Source organism: Parambassis ranga, chromosome 9, assembly GCF_900634625.1.
Source record: "Parambassis ranga chromosome 9, fParRan2.1, whole genome shotgun sequence".
Lineage (NCBI taxonomy): Eukaryota > Metazoa > Chordata > Actinopteri > Ambassidae > Parambassis > Parambassis ranga.
In genome coordinates, this window is record NC_041030.1 from 859900 (window position 1) to 883877 (window position 23978).

General features: G+C 40.5%; 2 protein-coding genes across 8 annotated transcripts in view; both read left to right on the plus strand.

Annotated features, from left to right (window-relative positions):
- mvb12bb (multivesicular body subunit 12Bb) overlaps positions 1 to 6475 on the plus strand; it is a 29052-nt gene extending 22577 nt beyond the window's left edge. For 2 of the 6 annotated variants that reach the window (XM_028414666.1, XM_028414667.1), the window contains exon 8: positions 6341 to 6474. In XM_028414666.1, coding sequence (XP_028270467.1) covers positions 6341 to 6447 — 107 coding nt within the window. In that variant the 3' untranslated portion in view covers positions 6448 to 6474. Of the gene's footprint in view, positions 1 to 2621; positions 2678 to 3056; positions 3195 to 3342; positions 4012 to 6340 lie in introns of those variants that run through there. The other 4 variants (XM_028414665.1, XM_028414664.1, XM_028414668.1 and 1 more) reach the window with 4 other exon arrangements.
- An 11154-nt stretch (positions 6476 to 17629) lies between these two features.
- lmx1bb (LIM homeobox transcription factor 1, beta b) overlaps positions 17630 to 23978 on the plus strand; it is a 40814-nt gene continuing 34465 nt past the window's right edge. The window contains exons 1-3 of one of the 2 annotated variants that reach the window (XM_028414417.1): positions 17630 to 17834; positions 18149 to 18271; positions 18690 to 18876. In XM_028414417.1, the coding sequence (XP_028270218.1) occupies positions 18202 to 18271; positions 18690 to 18876 (257 nt within the window). In that variant the 5' untranslated portion in view covers positions 17630 to 17834; positions 18149 to 18201. Of the gene's footprint in view, positions 17835 to 18110; positions 18272 to 18689; positions 18877 to 23978 lie in introns of those variants that run through there. The other variant, XM_028414416.1, reaches the window with a different exon arrangement.

The window sequence follows — 23978 nt, forward strand, 5'->3', positions numbered from 1 at the left end:
TCATCAACATTCCTAAAGTGCTACTCTTGAGTTGTGGTTCAGGTAATATGGTATGCTCGATCACCCACGCATATTTTTCCATCAGTCATTGTCGGAGCAGGCAACTCGGTGTGGTTTATGTGTTTCTGTGTGTGTGTAGGTATGTTGGCGCCTGCTTTGTGCATGGCCATGTCTGTTAGAGCCCTGGAAATGCAATGTATGGTGGTGCTGAAGTCCTGGTTGACAGTGCATCCAACAATGGAAGAGTGAGGGATTAGTGCTCAGCCCAGCATACGAGGGAGCCCTTCCCACCCTGAAACAGCCATTCATCTGTGCCCAGGGGCTGGAGATGACAATGCAGCCATTGCTCATCGCACCTGACGGAGCCATTAATAAGGCAATGATCCACACGGGGCCTGTGCTGACTTCGTTCTTTACACTACAATCACTCAAGCCACAGGGTCCTCCTTACTTAACATCACCTCTGGGCTCACTACCGTCATCATCATCATCATCGTCATCATAGTCACTGTACCAAAATTCCTGCCAGATGTTTTTGTATTGACTGCACTCACACACTTCAAAGGCCAACTAGTTCCCTCTTACCCAATTCTCCTGCCTTGCAAAACACTCATGAGTTAATGGAGTGTAGCCTGGCCATTTGATCAGCTACAACATGCTTCATACTGGGATCCCCGCTCAGAAGATTGGATTTACATTATTTTTGCCCTTTGCACCTTCAGATTTCTTCATAGAACAGCATTCATTCCTTACAACCAAGTCATCTCCTGTGCCTCACCATTTGTCTGGATGTAAGATAGCCTCTCTAGTATAGATGGTGGAGGAATACAAAGTGAGATCGGTTTTAAATGTAATCCTTGAGCAATAAAGAAACTCTCTGGCCTTCAGCTCTGTGCATTCATCTGTCTGTGCCACGCAAATCCATCAGCAGCTACAATCTCTGCTTCCCTATAGCTGACTATTGATTCAGATGTATCCTTCCTGCCTACCCAAATGCATGTTGCTGCTCAAAGTGACATAGTAGTGCATGTTTGTGTAGTTTAGTTTGTTTAGCCACTATATGCCTAGTTGTCCCTGATTCTTGCAGCTTGCTGCTGTGAGGTTGGGTTTTATGGTTAAAGTCAGTGTCTATTTCCTGGTTCATCACCTTTGATTCAGCATCATGATGTGAAGACTGGGATCTTTGTCTGTTTTGGGGCTTTGTACAAAAGATGTTGCAGTTCTGATTTTTCAAGTGCAAATTAATTACTGAGCTAACATAGTGAGCATGGTAAATAAACTACAATATGTCTGCTGTTTTTGCCACCTGTTATCACTGCATTCAGTTCAGAGTACCACTGTTTCTCAGTGTAGTATTTCCAGTACAGCTTGCTTGGTTGCAGAATCTTGCTACTAGTGCATTTTTAGAGTGGGAGATAATTGGAAGCCAAGAAGCTCAATAAGCTTCTCTGTGGTCAGGAGGGTGAGTGTCATGCTTTCATGACAAAGATCACATTGTACTATACTTGTGTGGAGTGCCTAACTGGGGATTTGTGTAATAACCACGGCAGGACTACAAGTCACAGAAGTGTCAAATTGAGGGATATTTTGGAATTTCATACTTGTATATATTTCTGTGAACAGGAAAGGCCAAAAGGAGTGTCAGCTCCCAAACGATGACTCATGAACTGCCCCAGCTTACTTTTATGAGTTCCTTTTCCTGTGCCAGAGGCCTGATGGACTGTGGGTTAAAGAACACCCGCTGAAAGCTCAGCCTCTTGATACTTGGAGCTCCTGTTGAAGCCAACTGCAGCAAGTTTTGCGCCTCCAGATTTGGTAGTTTTATAATGAAGCTGAACAGCTGCAGTTTCCTTTCAGTCTGGAAACAGGAGGCTTTGTGTCTCTTGTCACCCTGTGTTAATTTGGGCCCTAATGTATTTTATAAACAAAGGGCTGCTCTCTAGCCTGACAGTCGTGACACCTTGATTCCAGTGCAGGATGCATGCAGGATGGGGTTACACCATTAATAATCAACTGGCAGCCATCACACCATTTTAACCACGATCATTATGATAAAGGGCATACACTTAATTACAGGCCTGCTTAATTATAGCTCTGTTGAAGCTCGTTTGTTTGGTCAAATGCTAATTATACCACCACGCTCTTGGCAAGTCCTCATTTCAATCCACTTTTTGCTGGCTGAACAGTGTGGCTTATTTTCATGCAAATTTGATATCTGGTGAATGTTTTGTCTCTCTTCTTTCCGCTTTTCTGTGCCTAGTGTGAGTGTGTCTTTGTTTCAGGGGTGAACATCTCTCAGACAAGACGGAATCGGGAATAATCAAGAGTAATTAAACTGGAAGAGGGCTGGGAAAGGGCTGGGTTGGAGGAAAGAGTGGAGGTGCTCAAATACAGCAGAGAATAAAAAAGCCTTTCATCTTCTCTCTGTAGATGGAAGGAGGGGAGGTGTCGGGGCGGCTGGGGATGTTGATAGCTTTGCCGCTTTATAATCCCACATTTAGTCTTGTTGAAATACTCAGGACCAGGAATAGGGAGTAATATATATATATATATATATATATATATATATATATATATATATATAGTCAAATTTCAACTTGTTTTTTTCTAACTTTTTGCAGCTCTTGAGGACGTGCCCTTTGTCATCTCTGAGAAGTTTTGTGAAAATCCCACAATGGTAAAAGTTCTCTGTATAATTGTTTCTTGAGTACACATGAGTGGTGGTGCTACTTTCTCCTCCTACAACCTCTGTTCTGGTGAAAGTACGCTTCTTTCCTATTCCTTCCCTTTCTTCCTCCTTTCCTTTCCTTCTTTCCTTTCCTCCAGACTGAGTGATGAATGCGTGCAGTCAAGCAGATCTGGCTCAGTGTAGTTCATTTTGCTGGTTGGCAGTGGTTGTCACTACAGCCCCATTTGTATTGACAGAGAGAAAGAGAGGATTAAAGATTTTAAGCATGCTTACTTAGCCATGAGCCTAACCGCCATGTTTCATGTGTGTGTTTTTTCCTTCTTCTTCTTCTTCCTTTCCCTCCTCCTCTCCCTGCTTTTGATTTTAGATGCAGCAAGTCAATTTAATGGGCATTACGATCAAATCCCTGGCAGAGATCGAGGAGGAAGTGAGTAGAGGCTGCAACGCTCGAATGCTGCTGACGCCACTGGCCCAGAATGCAAAGCAAACGGTCTTGGGGTTGTAATTAAGTGTCTCAGACAGCAAGGCCCTGTTGGCTCCACTAAGCCCCAATTGAATAAAAGCATGGCCAAGCGGGCAGCCATTTTCTCTTAAAAGCTTCGTGTCCCGTTCCAAAACAGTTGACTTTTATTTCCCAATTTTTTCCTCGACAGCTCAATCTACAATCCTGTATTGCAGTTCATCTTAGGGAACCGTTCTGGTCAGACTGCATGTTTAACTTTTAAGGTTTCCATTTAGCCCTATAGTTAAGAAACAAAGATGTCAGTAGAGCAAATATAAAATGCTACAAAGTCCTCTCCATTTCTGATGAAACACTGTAGCCTACAGGCATTTGTGGGAAGGAAATCATCAGTGTGCAGTTCCTCCTTTGGAGCTCATGTGTTTGTAAGAGAAAGAGAGTCAGTATGTCTGTGTGTGTGTGAGCTGCATTTGTGTGTGTGTGTGTGTGTGTGTGTGCGCTTTAAAGAGAGTGACAACCCCCCTTCTCTCTCATTAGCACGGTATCTTGGTATCAGAACTGCCAGGAAGTGACAGACCACTGTAAAAGAACAGGTGCTGTTGGGTTTGAGATGTGTTACAGAGCAAACACTCCCTCATCAAACCGGGTGTCTGTTCTGCACTCTGCCTCTGTCTTCTGTCATATACTATCCAAATCACACAGTCGCCATCTTGTCATATGGTCATCTGAATGAAGCTCATTGTCAGAGCAGGTATTAATGGCATGAACATGTATATGTGTGTTTGTGTGTGTGTGTGCACATCCAAGGTGGAGACAGGCTGACTGCTCATCCTATATGTTCTGTTTTTTCTTCTTCCTCTCCCCTCCTCTCTTCTTTCCTTTCCTCCTCCTTCCTTTTCCTCGCAGAGTGTGATTAGCAGGAGGACACATGGTGAGCTGGGGAAGAGAAGGGAAGGGCATGAGAAATCATTAATTACAGCCGCGCTGGAGCTGATGAAGTAAATGTGAGATAGTGTAACACACAGGATTTAGTGAAGTGGACGACAGCACAAGATTAATGGTGGGGCCAAGCTGATGAGGATGAAGTCACAGCTTAGCTTGATAATTAGTTTCCAAGTGGAAACATCTCTCACCATTGTGTTATTTTTACTTCTCTCCTCTTATTAGTATCCTATATGATATCTGCAGAACAAGAGGGGAATATAGCCAATGATTTTCTCGCAAATATGCTGTCTGCCAAATTTCTTGTTTTTCTGTATCATTGTTACACCATTCATTTTATGTCTACTGTTTTTGTGCTGAAGGCATTTTTTAGCATGGAATTGTCCTCCAGTTTTCTACTACTGTTGTCCAGAAGAGGTCACTGTCCATGCTAAACAGTGTAGCTTTTTCCCTTCCCCTTCACAAACTACAGACTACATTTTGCACAGAATCTAATTGCCTCCCTTTTAAACCCATTAAAAGATATAGATGCATGAGAGAGATGCAGTTTGTAGAATTATACATATGCACATGTAATTGAGGAAAACTGTTGTAATCGAAGCCACAGTTGTAGATAAGACTATTTCCTAACAGGCATCACTTAAGCCATGTCTCAGATGATGTTGGTTCCAGCAATTAGGCATTCTTTTCATTTCCCAAATGACTCGCAAAACTTGCGGATATTATAATTGCTTTTAGCCACGCATATCTAATTTGTGTCTTTTAAAGTGTTAATTAGTAAGCGATTTAAAGTGACATCTTTATGTAGTTTGCTCTGCTGAAAAATGTTGTTGGCGGCTAGCTAATGATTTTCAGAGGGAGTATGCTAGGGTGGAAAGAAGTGTGTATACACACATGACAAGATTTTCATTAGCACCTATGTATGATTAGTTTTTAGTGCTTGTAGGGAGTTATCTGTGTGTGTGCTTCTGTGCATGTGTGGGTGTGCATGTTTCCATGTGGAAGTGTGGAAGGACAGTAGTGTACAGGGGTATGTGAGAGCTCCAAATAGAGGTGGAATTAATGAAGACAACATGTCACATATTTTTGGCAGTGGAGCAGGGACAGGAAATGAAGCTCGGCTCGTCTGGGTGACTGCCGCCCATGTTCTAGCGTGTCACTGTCCTGTCAGCCTGTGTGTAAAACTGGCAGACATTGATACATGCTCTCCCTGATAACACCCCATTCCCCCATCCATCATCCACACACATGTACACACGCACACACACACACACACGTACACACAGGAATATTTATTTACTGTGCCAGATGTTGAGAGTGAATTTTTGTGTGGTGGGGGGCAGATTTTTTTTTTCTTCACGTAACAGGCCTGTGATATGTGACAGGTTTGGGGTAACTTGCAGCTTCCCCTCGAGTAGATGAAAACCAGGGAAGGTGATATTTTGATCGAGAGAACCCAGTTTCAGCCATTGTGGCTCGATGGCTTCTGTTAGAAATTTGGAAACTTATTTCAGTGATCACACAGCATCACCTAGTGCTGTGTTGCAGTAATACAACTGTCTAATTTGGTAAAGGGAGCTCTGCTTGACACTGAAACTCAGCCAGTGGAATTACATCCACAACAAAGTCACAGAGATGTGTTCTATTTTCTTTTTTATAATGTGAACCACTCAGTAAAGTTAAATGCCCAGTGCTGTAATAATAAAACCAAATAACACCTGTGTACTTCACTAGTATTGTGTTATTTTCAAATTTAAAGGCAGGCCATTATTGTAGCTTTAAAAACATTGAAATGTGTAATTTTATAACAACAAAGAAGATAATTAGCAGTGTTGATTTATTTTAATATTTCATTAGGCCAAAGCCTTACCTTTAACATTTTTTGAATTTGACAAAACTAACCAAAATATCAGAGTTGATCTCTAAGCCGTGTCCAACAGAATCAGTCAAAGAGAATCAAACCTGCACTCTGTCCTGTCCTCATTGCCACATAAACCAAGAACATTTGATGCACTTATGAAGAGATTTGGCTGTGCCACAAGGGGGCAGTGGTTCCTTACAACTGTCTGATTTTGATGAATAAATGAAATATTTATATTCTAAGCTGTGGTTTGGATGGAGTTACATTTTGTATAGAAGATAACTCTCTGGTGGCATTTTATTGCAATTTTTTTACATTTCTTGAATATATATTTTTTGGGTTAAAATTGTGTCTTTTTTCACATGCATTGTTCTTCTTCTCCTCACAGTTTCATTACAACTTCACCACAGAGCGAAGCATTGCTCTGTAAGCTCTTTCCAGAGGAAGCACCACAACTGGACAAAATGCACTATTTGTACAATAATATATAAATAAAATATATACGATAAAAAATGCAGCCACAATTTCTACTAAAAAAATATACAATTTTAAAAAATATATATTTGTAAATTAAAACATAAATAATTTCTGTGTATTAAACTGTGTAGTGCATTGAATTTATTTTTTATGTGACTTGTTTGCCTCTTAACTAAGTTGATAGTTAATTAATAACTGCTTTCATATTAAAAATACATCTTTCCTAAATGCATTCACTAGTATGTCAGCAGTGACTCAACATCAGAGCCATACTGACAGAGAGTGACTCTCAGGAACATCAGAAGGGAAACAGAGGCATCATCACACACTGATGATAATTTTCCAACAGAAGCATCTTTCCATCAAAAAGCTCACCATGAGCAACGTGCAGCAAGAACGAGCACAGCTTTGAGACATGGGAACACTTGCCTCACACACACACACACACACACACACGTCAGGACTCCGCTGAGTGAGAATAGGCATTTCGGTTCTGATGCATTTTTATCAGTTTAGTTTTCTAAAATGTCATTGCTTGGTTGTGTTTTTTGATAAAGAATTTAATAATGATAACTTTATATTTCTAAATATTTAAAATACAGGAACAAATGTATTATATAATTTTGAACAGTGTATAGAACACCATAAAGTTTGAATCATTTTGGCTTCTGACACATTCCTCTTTTTATTCCTACTGTGATATGTGTATCTTACAAGAATAATCACATTGTTACAATTATTTCATTTCACAAACAAATATTTTTCCAACATGTGTTTCATGTTCAACAGTGTATTATTGAACTCACAATAAATCACATGTCATTATAGGTATTTAAATTGAGAGGATCCCTTGGCACATTTTTGCAGGTGTAATTAGTATCTAAAATTGAATGAACAGATTAGCTTGTCTGTTGTTAATTAGGCTCTTCTCAAGTTTGTGTATTGATGTTTTCTGTTAACAGCTAACAGGTACCACATATTTTCCCACCAAGGTTTCTAATGGCTTCTGATATTCTCATGTGTTAATGAATCATACAGCAGATGACAACCCTCTTTGAGAGTTTGCTGTAACTTCTGTGCTACTGCCTGAGACGGAGCGACGGCCTGAGGAACGCTCTGCCAAGGGAACAGCTTTCATGCTCCTTTGTGAAGGTGACACTCATGTCAGTGACGCCCTAGAGCACAGTGACAAGCTTCCTCCTCCCTGCTGAGCAGAAGGTGCATACAGTACACCATATGTGTCCACACCCACACTGTAGAGGCACAAGGTGGTGCTGTGCTAGCTTTTCATTTTCTTCCATTATTCTTATCAGGTCTCTTTGTGTGTTAATTTTAATAATAATATTTATAATAATAATAAACCCTGAACTCACAATGAGATTCTTGTTGATTCATGTTTGGTAAGTTTAATGCATCCTTTGTTCTTTGTGTTAAAAAGAAAGACTGATTTTATGATAAATATAGTCTCTAAAGCCTTTTCTTTTGCATCATAGGGCTATATTGCCACAGAAATAACACATTTATTTGGACTTATTTCCATGCACATAATCATGCTAGTGCATCTATTTACTATTTTTTGTTCTATTAGTTATATAGTACCTATTAATTAAAAATAATAATAATAATAAAAGAAACAGTCCAGAGCAAAAAATATTTACTGTAGTTTAACGATGGGGCAAGTATTCAAATTTGAAATATTGGATTGCTAAATGATCTATTGATGAGACTTAGTGGCTGTATATTACAAACATTTAGAAATACTGCCCACAGTATTCCTTAAAAATGTGTTCTGCATAATATCTAATAACTTGTCTTGTCCTCATTGTGAGGATCATGCAACGTGTTGTGATGTTTTGGTGTGCCGGTCAGATGTGGGTGTTTAGATGAAGCTATTCACTAGGAGAAAAGAAGCAGTGCAGCCAAAAACCTCCAATTATCCGTCACAAGTCTGGCACTGAGAACTTCAAGTTCCCTGTGAAGGCTGCCCATCAAAACACTGCCTCACATGGTTCACTTTTCCTTTTCTATCCTTGTTTGATATTGGAATAGTTATGATTTTTATAAGCCACTACTTAGATTAAAATTGGAACTACTTTTTTGCCGCCATTTACATGATCTGTGGTCAGGAGCTGATAAAGCCTTTCACAGATTGCAGATAAAGCTGCTTTGCAATCTCCACCCTACAAGACCCACTTTAGCCTCCTCAGTCACCGCTGAGGATTTGGAAGTTAGAGTGAACTGCAGAGCAGCACATCAAAGCCCCACCCTCTGTGAGTCCACCAGATGTCCTGTGGTCATTTTTAAACTCACACCCCGGCACATGACACGGAGCAGTGCGTAAGCATGTAGACAGAGTTAGATGGGCCGCTTGGAAATTGGAAAAGGAAGCCTGTATTTATGAGGTGGTTTGAGGTGCTGTGTTAAGACTGGCTTACCCTGCCACTCTCCATCTGACAGCCCTGTTTCCCCCTGAGCAGGGGTGACCAGAGACAGAGTGAGGTGAGGGAGTGAAGGCAGGAGGCCTGTCAAAGCTTGTGGAACAGACTTCCAGGCAGGTGATGCAGCAAATCATACTGACAGACAGTCTGTGGGTTCATATTTGCATAGAACAAACAGGAGCTTCCCAGTAAGATTTCTTTTGAAAATGTCCACTTTCAAGCAAGAGAAACTCCTAAATGAGCATGTAGTGGTCTTCTAAGAAAGAGAGACTCAGGTTGGTTGCAGTGAAGCATTTATCTACCATCTGATGGCTCACCCCCAACAGTCTCTTTGTTCCATGTTGACGTCATCAGGTGTGCCTCACTAAGAGGTTAGACGTGTGGTCTTCTCCATACCGCCACCTTAACAAGCCCCTTGGCTGCACTCAGAGGGGAGCTGCACATCAAATCTGTCTTTCCATTCCTCAGCTAGAGGTAAGATGAGTGATGTCCCAGGGCAGGGATCCCCTTTTCCTCTCCCACACAGCGGCTCACCCCCCTCTATCTCCCTCTCTGTCTGCCATGGCAGCCAGCCCATGTGAGTCAAATTATTGTAATTGAGCAGGGATGGAGTGGGGTGTGAGGTGATCTCTCTCTTCACCCCCTCCCTCTCTCTTTTTCTCTCAGATATTTCAGCACATGTTGTGAAATGACCAGCAAGCATTTTTCTTCCCTTTCCTCTAACACTGCCTGTAACACAGAAATCAATTAACTCCTTTCAAGTCAGATCAAAGGCCCAATACACCATCCAGGTCTGTCCAAAACCTGTGGGACAATTAACTCTCCCTTTGGACAGCGACCAGGCTGGACAGAGGAGGCTGCTGCCACTGTTCACATACATGTGGAACAGTCAGAAACAAACAGGAGGTTACTGGACAGAATTAAAACAAGAGCCGTCCTCCTGTAGTGGTTAGTTGTTTGTTGATGTAACAGCAGCATAGAATGACTTCCTCCCCTGAGGAGGTCTAACTAAAGGACCATTTCAGCGTATCTTTCAGCAGGTGTTTGTGCTCCCTTGTTGCCAACATGGCTATGTACTCATGACTCCTGGTTACAAACATGCCAACGCCCCCCATTACTTTAATGGGGAGCAAGTTGTCCAGTCTGAATCTTCATTAGCTGCTGTGCAAACAATAGCCATAGTTTTGCGATTTCTAGTTTATTTGCATCTCTGGTTGGTAGTTTTTAGGTGGCTTTGCTAATCCTTCTATTTCCTTGTGTTTGTGCATCTGCAGTTATACGTCGTCTGTTTGCTGTCTGGTGTTTAATGTTTGTCTTCTCTTTTGTACATGTCTCTGTGGTCAGCCTCTGCCTCATAGTTTTATGTGTCTTTCTTCATCTCTTCATCTCACCATTTTGTGTGTATGGTTGTTTTATCCTCTCTTAGTTGTCTTTCTATTGTAATTTTGTTTCTCTTTTGCATCTCTGACTTGTTTCCCCGGCAGTTCTGTGTCTTTGTAGCTGCTTTATTTATGTTCTCTTTGAATGATTATAATATTCTGTCATTGGTTGTGTAATGTATCTGTAGTTAATTAGTCTGTCAAATCCATTCTGTTTTTTTGCACTTGTGTCTGGGTTGTTTGGAGTCATGCTGTTTTGCATCTCTTTGTCATCATCCATTTGACTTTCCAGTGCCCAGAGTGATGTTACCCCTCTGGGCCTGCACTTTGCTGGCTCTAGCAGTCCTGCTCAGCAGCCTCTCCATCAGCTCTGTGGTGGCACAGCAGAGGGGTGGGACATTAAAATGATCGGACACAGAAGAGTGAATAGAGTTTTCGTCCACAGACAGGTGCACTGACCCTGTCCACCCTCGAAGGTGCCACTTGCATTTTATTGGACATTTATGGCCAGCCAGCATTTTTAACAACCACCTGGATGCAATAAAGGGCTAGCTCCTGAGCTCTGGCTGCCCAGAGGATTTCCCAGCAGCTCCCGTGGGACCTCTGGCTAGTTAAGATGTTTATTAAGCTGAAAGTGGTCCAGTGGGAAAACACAGCACTTCTGAGAGATTCGGGCCAGCAGTTTTCTTGTTAGTCAGAGCGCTCCCTGGAGGATTAGGTTTCTTTTCCTTTCAAACCTCAGAGGGAGGACAGGGTCAGTTCACAGGGCACAAGATTGACCAACTGGTAACTAGGCACATGAACCCAGGAAGGGAAATATCTAGAGACCATCAAGGTCAGCTGGGAGTGATTCCCACAGTTTCAAAAGTATGTCTGCTAAAAGCACACCAGTTAGCTGTGCAGTACAGTGTGAAGCCGCTGTTCTAACGATGTTTCTAACAATTCAATTTAAATAGAGACAGTGCAGTTCAAGGTTTCTGTGTTTTTTGTTTTTAGTTTTTCATCAGGACATGCATCTGAACGTGAATTTGTGCATTTCAAAAACATAGCTAAACATGTAGTAATGCATAATTACAGTCTTTTGGCAAATGTGATGATGTGAGCTCTGCTTTCTGTTTGGCAGATCCTGACCTTGCTAAGCTCTGTTGGACCTCTAGTTCAAAGCCCTGGTCTTCAGCCTCGGGGGCCTCTGCTCTAATAACTTCAGTTAGCTCCAGTTTGTTTTCTAAATGCACACTTTGAATTAAAAACAAGTGTTTCGAAAAAATAAAATAAAATGATGGACGGATGGTGTGGTTAAAATGACTTCTACTTTGTTCTGGTATAATTTAGAAGTTTCTCAGGGCCAAACTGCAGAGCCTGTGGAGAGAACTTTGTGAGCTGAGCAGCACATGCAGCCAGCGATGGGCTTTTTAGTGCTCTCTGCCTAATGTTCAGGACAGATTAGAAATGTTCGCCTGTGACAGATGCTGTCTAGATCTTCACTACCAGATCCATCCAGCTGCAAAACATCTGGTGGATTTCTACCTTTTTCTCTGAAGTGCAGCCTAATAATGACACACTCACAATCATACATGTGCATGTGCACTCACGTTCTGTACACACAAACACACATCCAGCATGAATCACACATACACAGATGTCTGATTGTAGAGGGTTTTTATTGCTGCTAGCCTGGTTTGACAGATTTTACTCATATAATGAAATAAATTATGTTAAAAAAATCATTATTGTTTGATTCAGTGCACAGGATGCGTACACCATGGAAACAAAACCATCCAGTTGGTGTTCTGTGTAAATGTGTTTGTAATATCTGTCACTACTTTAGCTGCGAGCACGTCCAGTGCACATAGAAGTTTTTACATTCCACACAAAGAACCGTGCTTGTTGTTCATGGCACACTTCCTAAAATCATGCTCCCGGCCTCCTGTAGCTCCAGTGTTTTGGTCAGCGGAAACATTATTTTTGTGGAGACAAATCCACTGAATTACATGATCACCTGATGAAAGGAGCTGCAAATCTTGCTTGAGCTGAGACACTTTTACTAATGACAAAGACAGCCATGCAACAACAAATGCCGTGTGTCCCGCTATGGTAGCACAGCATAACGTCAGCTGCTTATATGCACATCAGACAAAGATTTGAAACATTTTTGAGAGACTTTTCTCAGAGGGCAGAGCTTTGTTTTTGGTTGCCTGCACTCCTCTACTCTCCACCTTTGTGTGAGATATTGAACAGTTATTGTTGGACAATAACTTGACAAAGACTTTAGATGCTTTTGGTGCGCACCAGCTAGAAAAAAATCACAAATACATGTGGGTGTGTCAGATGGAGACCCTAGTTTCATTTAGTTTAAAATTTCCATGCAGTAAGTTGTTCCTCATGTGTCTGAGCTTAAGCTCACATGAAGATTTGTTTAGCAATCTCCTTTGTGTGAAGTAAAGCAGAAGAGAAAGGGGGATGCCCACATCACAGAATAAAAAAAGATTTTGTTGTTTCTGGGTTTCATAATGTTCATCTGCTGATATGTGTGATCCAACATTGACCAGCTTTTTAAAATGTTTTGAAGATAACCTTTTAAAAGTTCATGGCTTTCACAAAACACTTAATATTAGTTTTATTATTATTATTATTATTATTGCTACTGCATGACAGCAGAGGAGAAATACACTGTTCCTGAGATGCAGTTTTTTAACCTTTTATATTATTTGTGTACTCATAAAATAATAACATGACATGACAACAATATAATAATAATAATAATAATAATAATAATAATAATAATAATAATAATAATAATAATAATAATAATAATAATAATAATAACACGTTTAAAAAAAACCCATGTATGCTTCAGAATGCAGAATATAATGCCACAATACAAAAACAAATGGTAACAAACAAATCAGAAAACAAATGTCAAAATAGAGACATCTTTCTCTGCTCTCTCGTTACAAAAATTGTAAAAATTGTAAAAAGTAATTAAGTAATTGTAAGAATTCAGGAAAAATACAGAAAATTATTTAGAGCTAATTATATAATTTATTTTTGACTATTAAAAATAGTAACATCAAATACGTCTGATATTTTGATTAGTTTATTTAAATATATATTTTCAAATTTACATATCAGAAAGATTATAGGACCAGTCCAGCATCCTTTGTCCTACCTGGAAAGTTTAGCAGACATCAATAATAATAATAATAATAAAGTCTTTACTTGACTGAATAAATAAATAGTCCTTACAAAATGGTAAATGTTTTTTTTATTTATATTTATTTTATAAATAGTATTTTATCAGCCTGTTTTTATATGTTGGTGTTGTTTTAGTTTTGACCGGGGAGAAGTTTTTCCGTGGTTGTACTGGCTGTTTTTGTCCAGCAGGGGATGATGTTGTAGTTCAGATGTTGTTGTCTGTTTCTTCTGACTGTGAAGTGATCCTCTCTGTGTGCAGCGTGAGTCAGGGGACCAGGTGCATAAATCTGACTGCATCATGGATCACTGTCATCAGATGAGCTGGCCCTTCACTGAAACCACAGCACACTGTTTGACTGTGCTTTTTAGCTTTAAATGACGACTGATTTATTGAAATAAAATGGACCACCTCTGAAAAATACAAGCTGTCTGTCGACCAGCAGAAGACTTTATTATACAGACAGTATTATAATGAAATCATTTATTATGATTAGATTATAATTGATTATAATTTATCCAGAAAATATATTTACGTGTGTTTTTTTTTTTGTTAAGTTTAACATGTGATGCCTAATGATTTCCAAATTATTTATTTAATATCAGTGGCAGCTACACACAGCATTTAATAATTCCTTTGTGTTGTAATTAGTACGTCTCTTGTGGGATTGATTAAACCTGTAAGCACAGGTAAACAGATTTCAGAGTCACATTTCAAACTTGTATGTCAGCCCGCTGCCACACTGAGCCCGGGAACGCCATTTGTCAAGAACTCATTACATTTGTCAGTAGAAAGAGGGGAGGAAAAAAACTCGAATTCAATATATCATAACATAAACAAATCTAGCCATGAGTTGCCAGTGCTGTATTATACTTTGTCTTAATCCCCGGGGAGCTGGGATTATCCCGCAGTATCATTTTTGGCTGCCTCAGTAAGATAAGAAGGGCCGTGTGGTTCAGGCAAGAGGGACGCAGACATGTGGGGCTGATACCTCCACTCTTCATCTGTACATCTTCACAATGGTACGCAGCTCAGAGAACATTGATGAGAATATCAATGAGAATTAAAGAAAAATATCAAGGGGGGAATTTGTAACTTAGAATAAGAAAATCAAATCGGGTTCATTTACGTGGCATTATTGAGAGGCCCTCAGGTCTGTGGGACCCTGCAGGGGACCTCTATTTGTTATTACAGCAGTGTCACTGCGTTACAGTGCTTGTTTGCTGTCTGAACTCATACTGCAACACATGCATTATTCATTTTAAAGTGTAAAAACGTGCAGAAAAGGATCGATTCCGCAAAAACGGATTAAATTACAGCTGATTGGTCGCAAATCGTCCTTCAAACCTTCAATGAGCTTCACTGTTGATCCAGCACGGCCAGCGGCTATAGGCTCACTTGATGAAAAAAGTGCTCAACACTGTCACGACCACACTAATGTTTTTCCCCCATGAGGCTAGAAGACGAATATGATAATGTAGTTTCCCAAATTCTTAGATCAGAAAGCATGCTGCTGCTGCACGGTGTCAGTCTGAAAGATGTTCAACTCGGCTACAAACAAATTAAGGGAGTTTTAAGAAAGCATCATGGAGAGCTAAGAAACACTCATTAAAAGATCAAAGTAAGTTAACTATCAAAGTCCTCCAGCCCTGCAATTTAGACATCATTATGTCCCCAACTCTGCTTTGAGGAGGTGAAGTGTTCTTTCCAGTTCTCTGCTTTAAACAGCTTATCGCAGCGCTATGCTTTGATTGAGATTTTAGGTTAAGCAGACCTGTGGTAGTGTATGGAATAGATGCAGAAATGATTAGAGCTCACGCCATTTTGATGGATTATTATTAATATTTTCTGAGGTTTCCCTGCATTGATTATAACCTCGGTGTCCAGGCCTGTCACTGGCCGTGTGCCTTTTTCTGCGCGTTTTACAAATGAGTGGATCCTGGGTGGCTTTTAAACAGCTTCATGTGAGTGTAATTAATGTAGAATAGTTGTTCATAAATAGTTATATTTATGCTGCAGCAGTTTAATTAATGCGTTTGATACAAATGTAACGAATTTAAATAACTGTATTATTTTTATTAAGTTCGAGATTTATTTTTTGAACACTGTTTGTTATCTTTTTCTCTTGAAATCAACCTTTTATAACTCATAATAACAAATTAATTTATATTTTCGATTTAAAATTTCCTATAATAGATTTATGCATTTTCATGCCAGACCTTCAATCATCTAATGTGCAGATACTGATGTCGATGCGCAAAACTTTCAGGTACCAGATCCAGGATCGTATTTTCACTTTTCCTTTGTGGAAAAAAAAACAATCGCTTTTCGTCATTATACTCGGCTGAAACCACATCAGCCGCCTGCACGGCCTATTAGCTGCTCTAAAGGCGCGTTAGAATGATGTCTTACCTTTCCGATGTGCGCAACAGTCCTGCTTACTTTAAAGACTTTAACTTTGGGGAGCATTGGTTTCTGCACTGCACACCTGCTGCAGCGTTGTTTTATCTGCCCTGTAGAAAGCAAAGGGAGGGCTTGTCGTGTAGAGGCTCATTAAAGCACCACGGGCTGAAAGTTGGCGGATTGATTTATTGAATGAATGTTTGATGTCCCCCATTCACACAAATGACCTGACCGGTAAATGCAGGGGTGGGGTTGGAGGGGGACACGTGACTTCATATGGGTTTTTTTTTTAAATGTATTGATTATGTCGTATTGATGGTGCTCAGCCCATAATGCAGCTTAGAGGTAAGATAATCCAATATAGCGTGAGGCGGAGGTAATTGACCCCATGCTGATAGAAGTGCTGGAAATAGAAGGAAGGCGAAGCTGAGCCGGTGTTGGATGACTTCATGGAAGGCAGGTGTGGACTCATTTTACCAAAAACAACTGTCCTCTAACGAAAAACATAATAATTACATTGTAATAAACATTTCTGTGGCGCTCAGGTTCTTGTAAAACCGAGTGTCATGTAGTCTCTGTGTATTTCAGATCAGTGGAGCGATCCTCTCACTGACCAGCAGAGGGCAACGCCAACAATCTCTTCTCTGTTTTCCAAAGTGGGCTACAGGTCATCTCCCTGATGCTTCACACAGGATCTCAGAAACAACACGCGGGGCCTTGCACTGAAGGTAAACGCTGTATTATGTGAGATAGCCTACATTATTTTGTATCCAATAATAATAATAATAATAATAATAATATTATATTTTGTTGTTGTTCGTGTCAGCCATATGAAACATCTTTATTTTGAAAAAGACTTGCTTAAACTGATCTTTGCATTACAGTTCTTTACGTCTGATTTAAGCATGCAGCAGTTTATAAGGTGTGTGTCCACTGGCATTTTTCTGCCCTCTGTGGACCCACAGTTATAGATGCTGATAACAATCTGCGCGACGCGGGGAGCAGCGAACAACCCCACCATCAGCACTGTCATTTCAGGCAGGCCTCAATGCAGTGTTCATCCGCGCAGTCTCCAAATGTCTTGATCATACATGGACAAAGAAACGGATCGAATTGTATCTTTCTGCACATATCGGGAGCGCCATGCATTTTAAATGGTCCTTTTTGGGATGTATTTGGGATTTTCAGGAATTAAAATTGTGCAGATTTTAGGCTGATCAAATTTTGGCAGTAAAATATGCATAGACGAGCTACTATTGTCCTGCACTTGTCATAATTATTCTTATTCTTATAGACATGTTGCTTGTGTCTTGTCCGACAGATACACTGGGCTTGCAGGGGCCACCGGGCTATCATGCTGATCGCCAGGTGCATCGGCTAAAAGGGGACAGCAGAGACAATAACCAAAAAACACACTCACAGTACACAGTACCACTACAATTTCTATATTTTAAATTGTGACACACAATGTCAGCAGTTTTTGGGTCAGCAAGCGCGTGATCTATAAATATAATAATGAACTTATATTATGCTAATTGTTGTTGTTCTTCTTATTATTGTTATTATTATGTGTCATATGCAGGCCTTTGTAAAAGACTTTTCTACACGGCTTTCCCTCTCCGTGTGTGTTGTTATTGGACTGTGGAGCGCACTGTACAGGGCTCCAATAGCATCCCAATGGCAGTGAATGGGGGAATGAAAAAAGTGCAGCCATGCATGCAGGAGTGGGAGGATCCACTCGCTTCACTCTCGATCTCAGACTTTTTGTATAGACAGGGGCACAACCAACCAACCGTCTGCGTTACTACCAAAGAGTTACTGCCGGGACATCTACACACACACAACACTGCCCTATCTTTGGAATTGTCAACTTTTCCTTCTTTTTCCTCTTTCCATTGGCGACGCTGTTTTTCCGTGAAGACATTTTCCAGGTTTCTCCCGTCGGCTTGGGGACTAGAAGATAAGGCTTCCTCGCGCCTCAAATCATAACAGGTGACTGTTCAGACAGTTTTCCAGCTTTGTTGTTTGCTTTCTGTTTCTCACACTTCCCTGACACATCAGGGATTTATATGCTCGATTTAGATTAACCCGCGCGCATCCCAGCCACGTTTCTCTTGATTAGGTTAGTTTTATTTTCCTTTTTCTTCCGAGCTGCAGGCTGCCGCTCTGTCACACGGATCTCACACGGTTTCAACAGGTTTCCAGCTCGCCCTCTGTTCTTTTTTGTTCCTCCTCCAAAGACTCGCTTTCTCTGCCAGAGGATTGTCTTGTCAGGTCTGACCCTATTCTTATGGATATTGCAACAGGTCTGGTGTCACTGAAGCGCCTCTCCGCGGGAGAACAGTCCGAGACGTGCATCATGCTGGACGGCATAAAAATTGAAGATCATCCCCTGCGATCGGGACAAGCCACGCTCGGAGTCATGCTCGGTGAGTTTACCTCTTCTTACACCGCTGTGAACTTTGAGCTCAGGTCACACACTGGGCTGTTATTACTGTCTGGATGCCATTATTTTTGCATGCATGCCCACCGCTGTTTTATTTCCTGGTATTGTTTTTCATCTGCCATCAAGCAAAACCCACACAATGGCAGATTTACGCATTCAAATACTACCAGCCAATAATGACAGTTTACATTTCATGCAGTTTGAAGGTGCAGACATGTAAGGCAGCTCAGTTATGTCATCTGCAGACCTCAATGGACAGAAATACAGAAATTAAAACATTTCTATTAGAGCTGATTATATATCTCCTTGTGTCTTTATCGTGTTTACTGCGCTTTACATGTTGTTATCAGACAGTTCAGTCCTTCTCCTGACGGGCCCCGTCCCCTCCGCTCCTCTTCCAGGGACTGACTGTCATCACAGATCCGTGTGTGAAGGATGCCAGCGTCCCATCTCCGACCGCTTCTTGATGAGAGTCAACGATTCCTCATGGCACGAAGAGTGTTTGCAGTGCACCGTGTGTCAACAGCCTCTCACCACCAGCTGTTACTTCAGAGAAAGGAAACTTTACTGCAAACACGACTACCAACAGTAAGCACAATTTCCGGGAGGTCTCTGTCTCCTTTATCTCTGACGTTTCTCCTCATCGCTTTGGTTTGGTGTGCAGTGATTTAGAAATATACATTGTGTTGTGTGGGGCCGGCCTGAAGGCCCGATGTGTGCCTGAGAAGTCAGCCAGGGAGTGTGACGTTACACACAGGGAAATAAAGAGAATCTATGATCTAAGTGAAAGCTGCTATAATTTTTTGTTAAATGACATTTAATCAGAAAAATATAAACCCATAAACCAGTGAAATTATAGCAGAGTGTTTAACCACAAATATGCAATTAATTAAAAATATATTTAAACATCCAGAGTGCTCATCCTGGCTGAAAGACGCCCGCTGTATTGTCATACTCATGGCTTTATTACTGTCACAGTGGCCCATAATAATTTCCACTATTGTCTGTGCGCAGCAGCTGCGTTTCTGACAAAACGGTGTGTGATCCCACTCAGGCCCGAGAATGCGAAGGCGTGCAAACTTGCAGTCTTTGCGCTTTCTGTAATATGCGCTATTTTCTGCTTGAGTCGTGAGGCCTTTTCTTATCACCACTATCAGTTCAAAATATGCAAAACACTATTTCTGTCTAACTTTCAAGAATCTGAGCCCAGAGCGCAGTTTACATTTATTGTCCGATCACCCTTTTATTTTTCACTCGCTCTGATTGTATTAAATAATAGAATTTATTTTCTTTATTTGACTGATAAATATACTCATTTTTTTTACAAAAATATTTCATTTTATCTATTTATATCATCCTAAATAATTTGAGTTCATCCTGTTTCTATTTTATTTCGAAGTTTTATTGCCGTTGTAAGACGCAGTATTCACTTTTAAGCTGTAATTCAAAAAAACAATATCTGTGTTTTACTGCGAAACAAATTATGCTATGAGAATTATACCTGCCTGCATTATTAAAACTTCAGGCGGTTGCGCACACGCGAGTCGCGGACAGGAAATATTTACAAAATGTTTATAACAAAACAATATATAATTTTATATATTTTTTAGTGTTGAATTGCAATTTCCACAAGGTGAAAACATGCAAGTATATTCTATTTATTGTGAAAAAAGTTACTGTGAGCAAAAACACTAGAGTGTGATTATAATTAAATACATCAACACAGCAATATCTTTATATTGTAGAATGCAATAGTAATTTTGAAAATGATGAATAAATGCAGGATAATAATGCTGGAATTACTCATTTGTTCCTTAAGTTTTTATAATAATTATAATAAGTCTATTTTTAGGCCAATAATATATAAATGTAATTACAATTGTTAAAAAAATCAGAAAATCCTTGTAGTATGGCAGCTATTCCCTGAAGAAGAATAATTGAATTATTAAATGATCAGATAAAACAATCAGAGGTAAAATACTGAGGCTCAGTAACACAAGTATTCCAATCCTGAGGGTTAGTGTTGGGCCTGTGGACCCGGGGTGCCCTGTGTTTCTCATTGCATGAGCGCTTTTCATGCTTGTCACTAAATTTTCAGCTTTTTGTGTGCAGCCTTTTTAACAATTCTACTTCGATTACGGACACATTATGGCTCTCTGCTAGATACCTTGCAAGCAACAAAGAGTTACATCTATTGCCATGCGTGCCATTCATCCAGCTCTGTGTCAGGAGTGTAGTCGGCTGATAACAATAGAAAATTCATAGCAGTAACTAGGGGATACCAGAGTCACGGCGTCACGGCTCAGAGGTGGCTTGAAGTTGAGACAGTCCGGCAGAGACAGAGGGAAAGAGAGAGAGAGGAGGGGATCTCTTTCTCATGCCCATTTTAGCCCTGTCCATTTGTAGTCTTTTAATTTTGTTTGGTGTGTGTGTGTGCAGAGAAGACTGAGATAAAGAGACAGACAGGATCTGTGTTCCTGCCAAATAATACTCTTTTCTGGCATTTTGTGTCTGACATGCTCTTGAGAAACCATATTTGGGATATAACTGACCATTACCCACCCTTTCTTCCCTTCTTACTTTGAATGCTGTGAGCTTGTGTGGCAAGTCCGATCAGTCCAGCCAAACACAACAACCTGCTGGGCGCAACTATTATTTATCACATCTTTTCATTCTTCTCCCACCTTTGTTTTTAACCCTCTCCTAGGCTGACTTAGCCGGAGCATCCTGCTATCATAGCCACATAATTACACCCCCCCCTCCTTTTTTTGTTGTTTATTCCATTTGCATTGATGGGATACTTAAAGATGTAATTGGCACCTTTTTGACTTTTATGACACCCATTTAAGATGCATTTGTCAGCCCACAAACTGCTTTGGGCTGTGAAGAGAGCTCCTAGCCTTACAGAGGTCTACGTGCCTAATTGCATTCCTACAGCAACTGATTCATGCCCCGTAATCAGCCCTCACTAGCTGTAATAAATCAAGGAATTGGCAAGCAGTCTTTTTTCGCACCTTTGGAACAGGTTTAAGTGCAGACGGGGGAAAACAATTGTGTACTGTGTTATTAAAACTCCCACCAACACAGTTCAACGCATCTTGCTCTATATAGTGCAATTATATAGTAACAAGATTTAATTTTACTAGCCATTTTCTCCCCATATGTGTGTGTGTTGTTATGCATCTGACCTGTGTTCATCCTCCCTGCTTTTAATGTGTTTGATTTAAGGTCCAGAGGATCCCAAAATCTGACAAATACTTTCCAAAAGATGAAATTAAATATTTAGGAGGAAGGATAGGCTACACAAACCTTGTGTGAATTTTGTGAGAATATGTAATTGCAGGTTTGATATAATTTAAAGTCAAATAGTCAGAGTTGTCAGTTGGAGGAGAGCCGTAGCCGTAGAGGAGAAACAAGCTTGAACGAGACAGGCGGTATGTACAAGGTAGAGTGGAATTACAGCATTCTGAGAGTTTGTTGTGGCCTGGCGTTTGGAGGTCAATTATAGATCATTAGAAACAGGGAGATCTTTTCCCCAGAGGGACCTTTCTTCTAACCAAGCAGATGCTTTGAAAGGAGCCATGTAATAAGGCCTATCACTTGACCGAAGTGTTGGACAACACCCCTGTAATGGACTGCCTCTTAAAGAAACTGCCACGGGCTCCACCTACAAAACATAACATTAACTAACTATATTATACACCATGCCGTCTACTTTTGGGTCCTGCTGATGCATAAAAACTTTGCATTCCTGTGTGGATTTTTTCCCCCATGCTCTATTAAGTTTTACTGTCTAGGAAAGTGTTATTTTAGAATGTTTCATTTGTAACTTATCCAAATACACCAGCAGGCAGCCTTTTTTCAAATCTTATTTTTTTATTGTGTTATATTATTATAATTATAAATATAAAATTATGATTATAATTTTCATTATTGTGTTGTACAGGCAAAAATTTAAATTCAGGTCATGGTAGTATGTGTGGTAGAAAAACACAGCAATGATGAAGCCATAAAAGCAGAGCTCCCAGAACCTCTCTCCCCTCCCATGTATACTGGATGATCCCCCGGTGTGCTGAGAGGTGCTTTTTAGAACAGTTTGGAGTGCCCTTCTGTGAAATTGTTGTTTTTTAATTAGCTGTGCTTGGGACGCTGCAGCACTGTGTGCCTGGGTAGATGCTGACGGCTGGGTTTCTGTGTTAGCTCACCCAGTGTGTGTGTGTGTGTGTGTGTTTGTTTCACTCACTCTAGGACACTCCCGCGTGGCCTGGCACTTTTGTGAACACCCGCACACCAAAAAAAAAAAAAAAAAAAAAAAAAAAAAAACAACAACACTTGGATGTACTTGTTGTCAACCCAGCAGGATCATATTGTAGTTAATTAAAGACTGTCCTCAACGCTGCTTACTTATACTTTTTTTTTTATTATGCCTAAAAAGGACAAAAATATGTCGTTAGCCACTGCTCTTGGGTAAATAAAAAAGAACCTCTACAGTGAGACAAATCTAATGTTAGAAACACAAAGCCGGATAATATTGCTTCAGCTTGCTGGGATTTTTTAGTGCTCGGCAAGGAGCTAGCTGGAGCTGGCCCCGTTCCTCTGTAAGGAAGTATTGGGTTTTATGTCAACATGGCTCAGCCTGTCCCAGCAGCATACTAGGATGCATCATCTGTCATCTCATGGTTTGCTAATAGTGCTCCCCCTTCTCACCTACATACATTTAGATCTATTAAAAGACCCATTAGAGTGTTTTTATTTGTGTTATTTGCATCACTAGCAATATCTTGAATTCACAGTTTTTTAGCCATCCTGTTTTTTATATATAAAAAACAGCTGATAATTCATAAAGAGGTTCTGTGTATTCACCTACAGTGTTTTCAAATGCACAAATCATTATATTGTATGAGGTGCTTCCATTAGTTGAGTGTATAAAGGTATTTTGGCCATGTGTTTTAAATAAGTGGGTGCAGAGTGTGTGGCAGGAGGTGCTGGGTTTGTCTGTTTGTGTGTGTGAAGCAGCAGTTGGAACACAAAGCATTTTGCAGGACTCTATGGGAAGCCACAGAGGCTCAGCCACGGTAATGCCCATCACCACTTTAGAGGCCAGACCGGTGGCGAGGGATGTGGAAAGAGGTCTCTGTGGCTTTGTGTGGGGGAGCTGTTGTGCAGGGGAGGAGAAGGATCTGCAGAGGGATCTGCCTGGTGTGCTCACATTACACTGGATGATAGCAGAGGGGTGCAGAGGAACTCAAGCATGCAATTTGTTGGTAGCCACAATTTAACCTCATCTCCTAAAGCCGGCTGTTAGGCAGCCAGTGGGACATGTCAGTCAATCGGGAATGCTAATCAGTGATGGTGGAGGGAGAGCCTACGGCTCAGCAATGCAGTGATTTTCATCTCTGGCTCTGAGTCCTTGGATCTTCAGGTTTATTTTCACAGCATGACAGCCCTTCATAACAAAAAGCAAGCCAACCACAAAGCCATTAAACGCAATTTACAAATTAGATTTTGGCCAAATTCGTGAAATACAGTTACAGCCTTCTTAAAGTCGCCAGCCGAAAAATACTCCTCCACAGCAAATGTTTTCAATTTTGATTTGCCAGATTACGTGTTTACATCACTAAAGATTTTTACTGGCTGCATTTTTGTCTGTGCTGAAATCATAAATTTCAAGCATAATTGAGGGGTGCGTT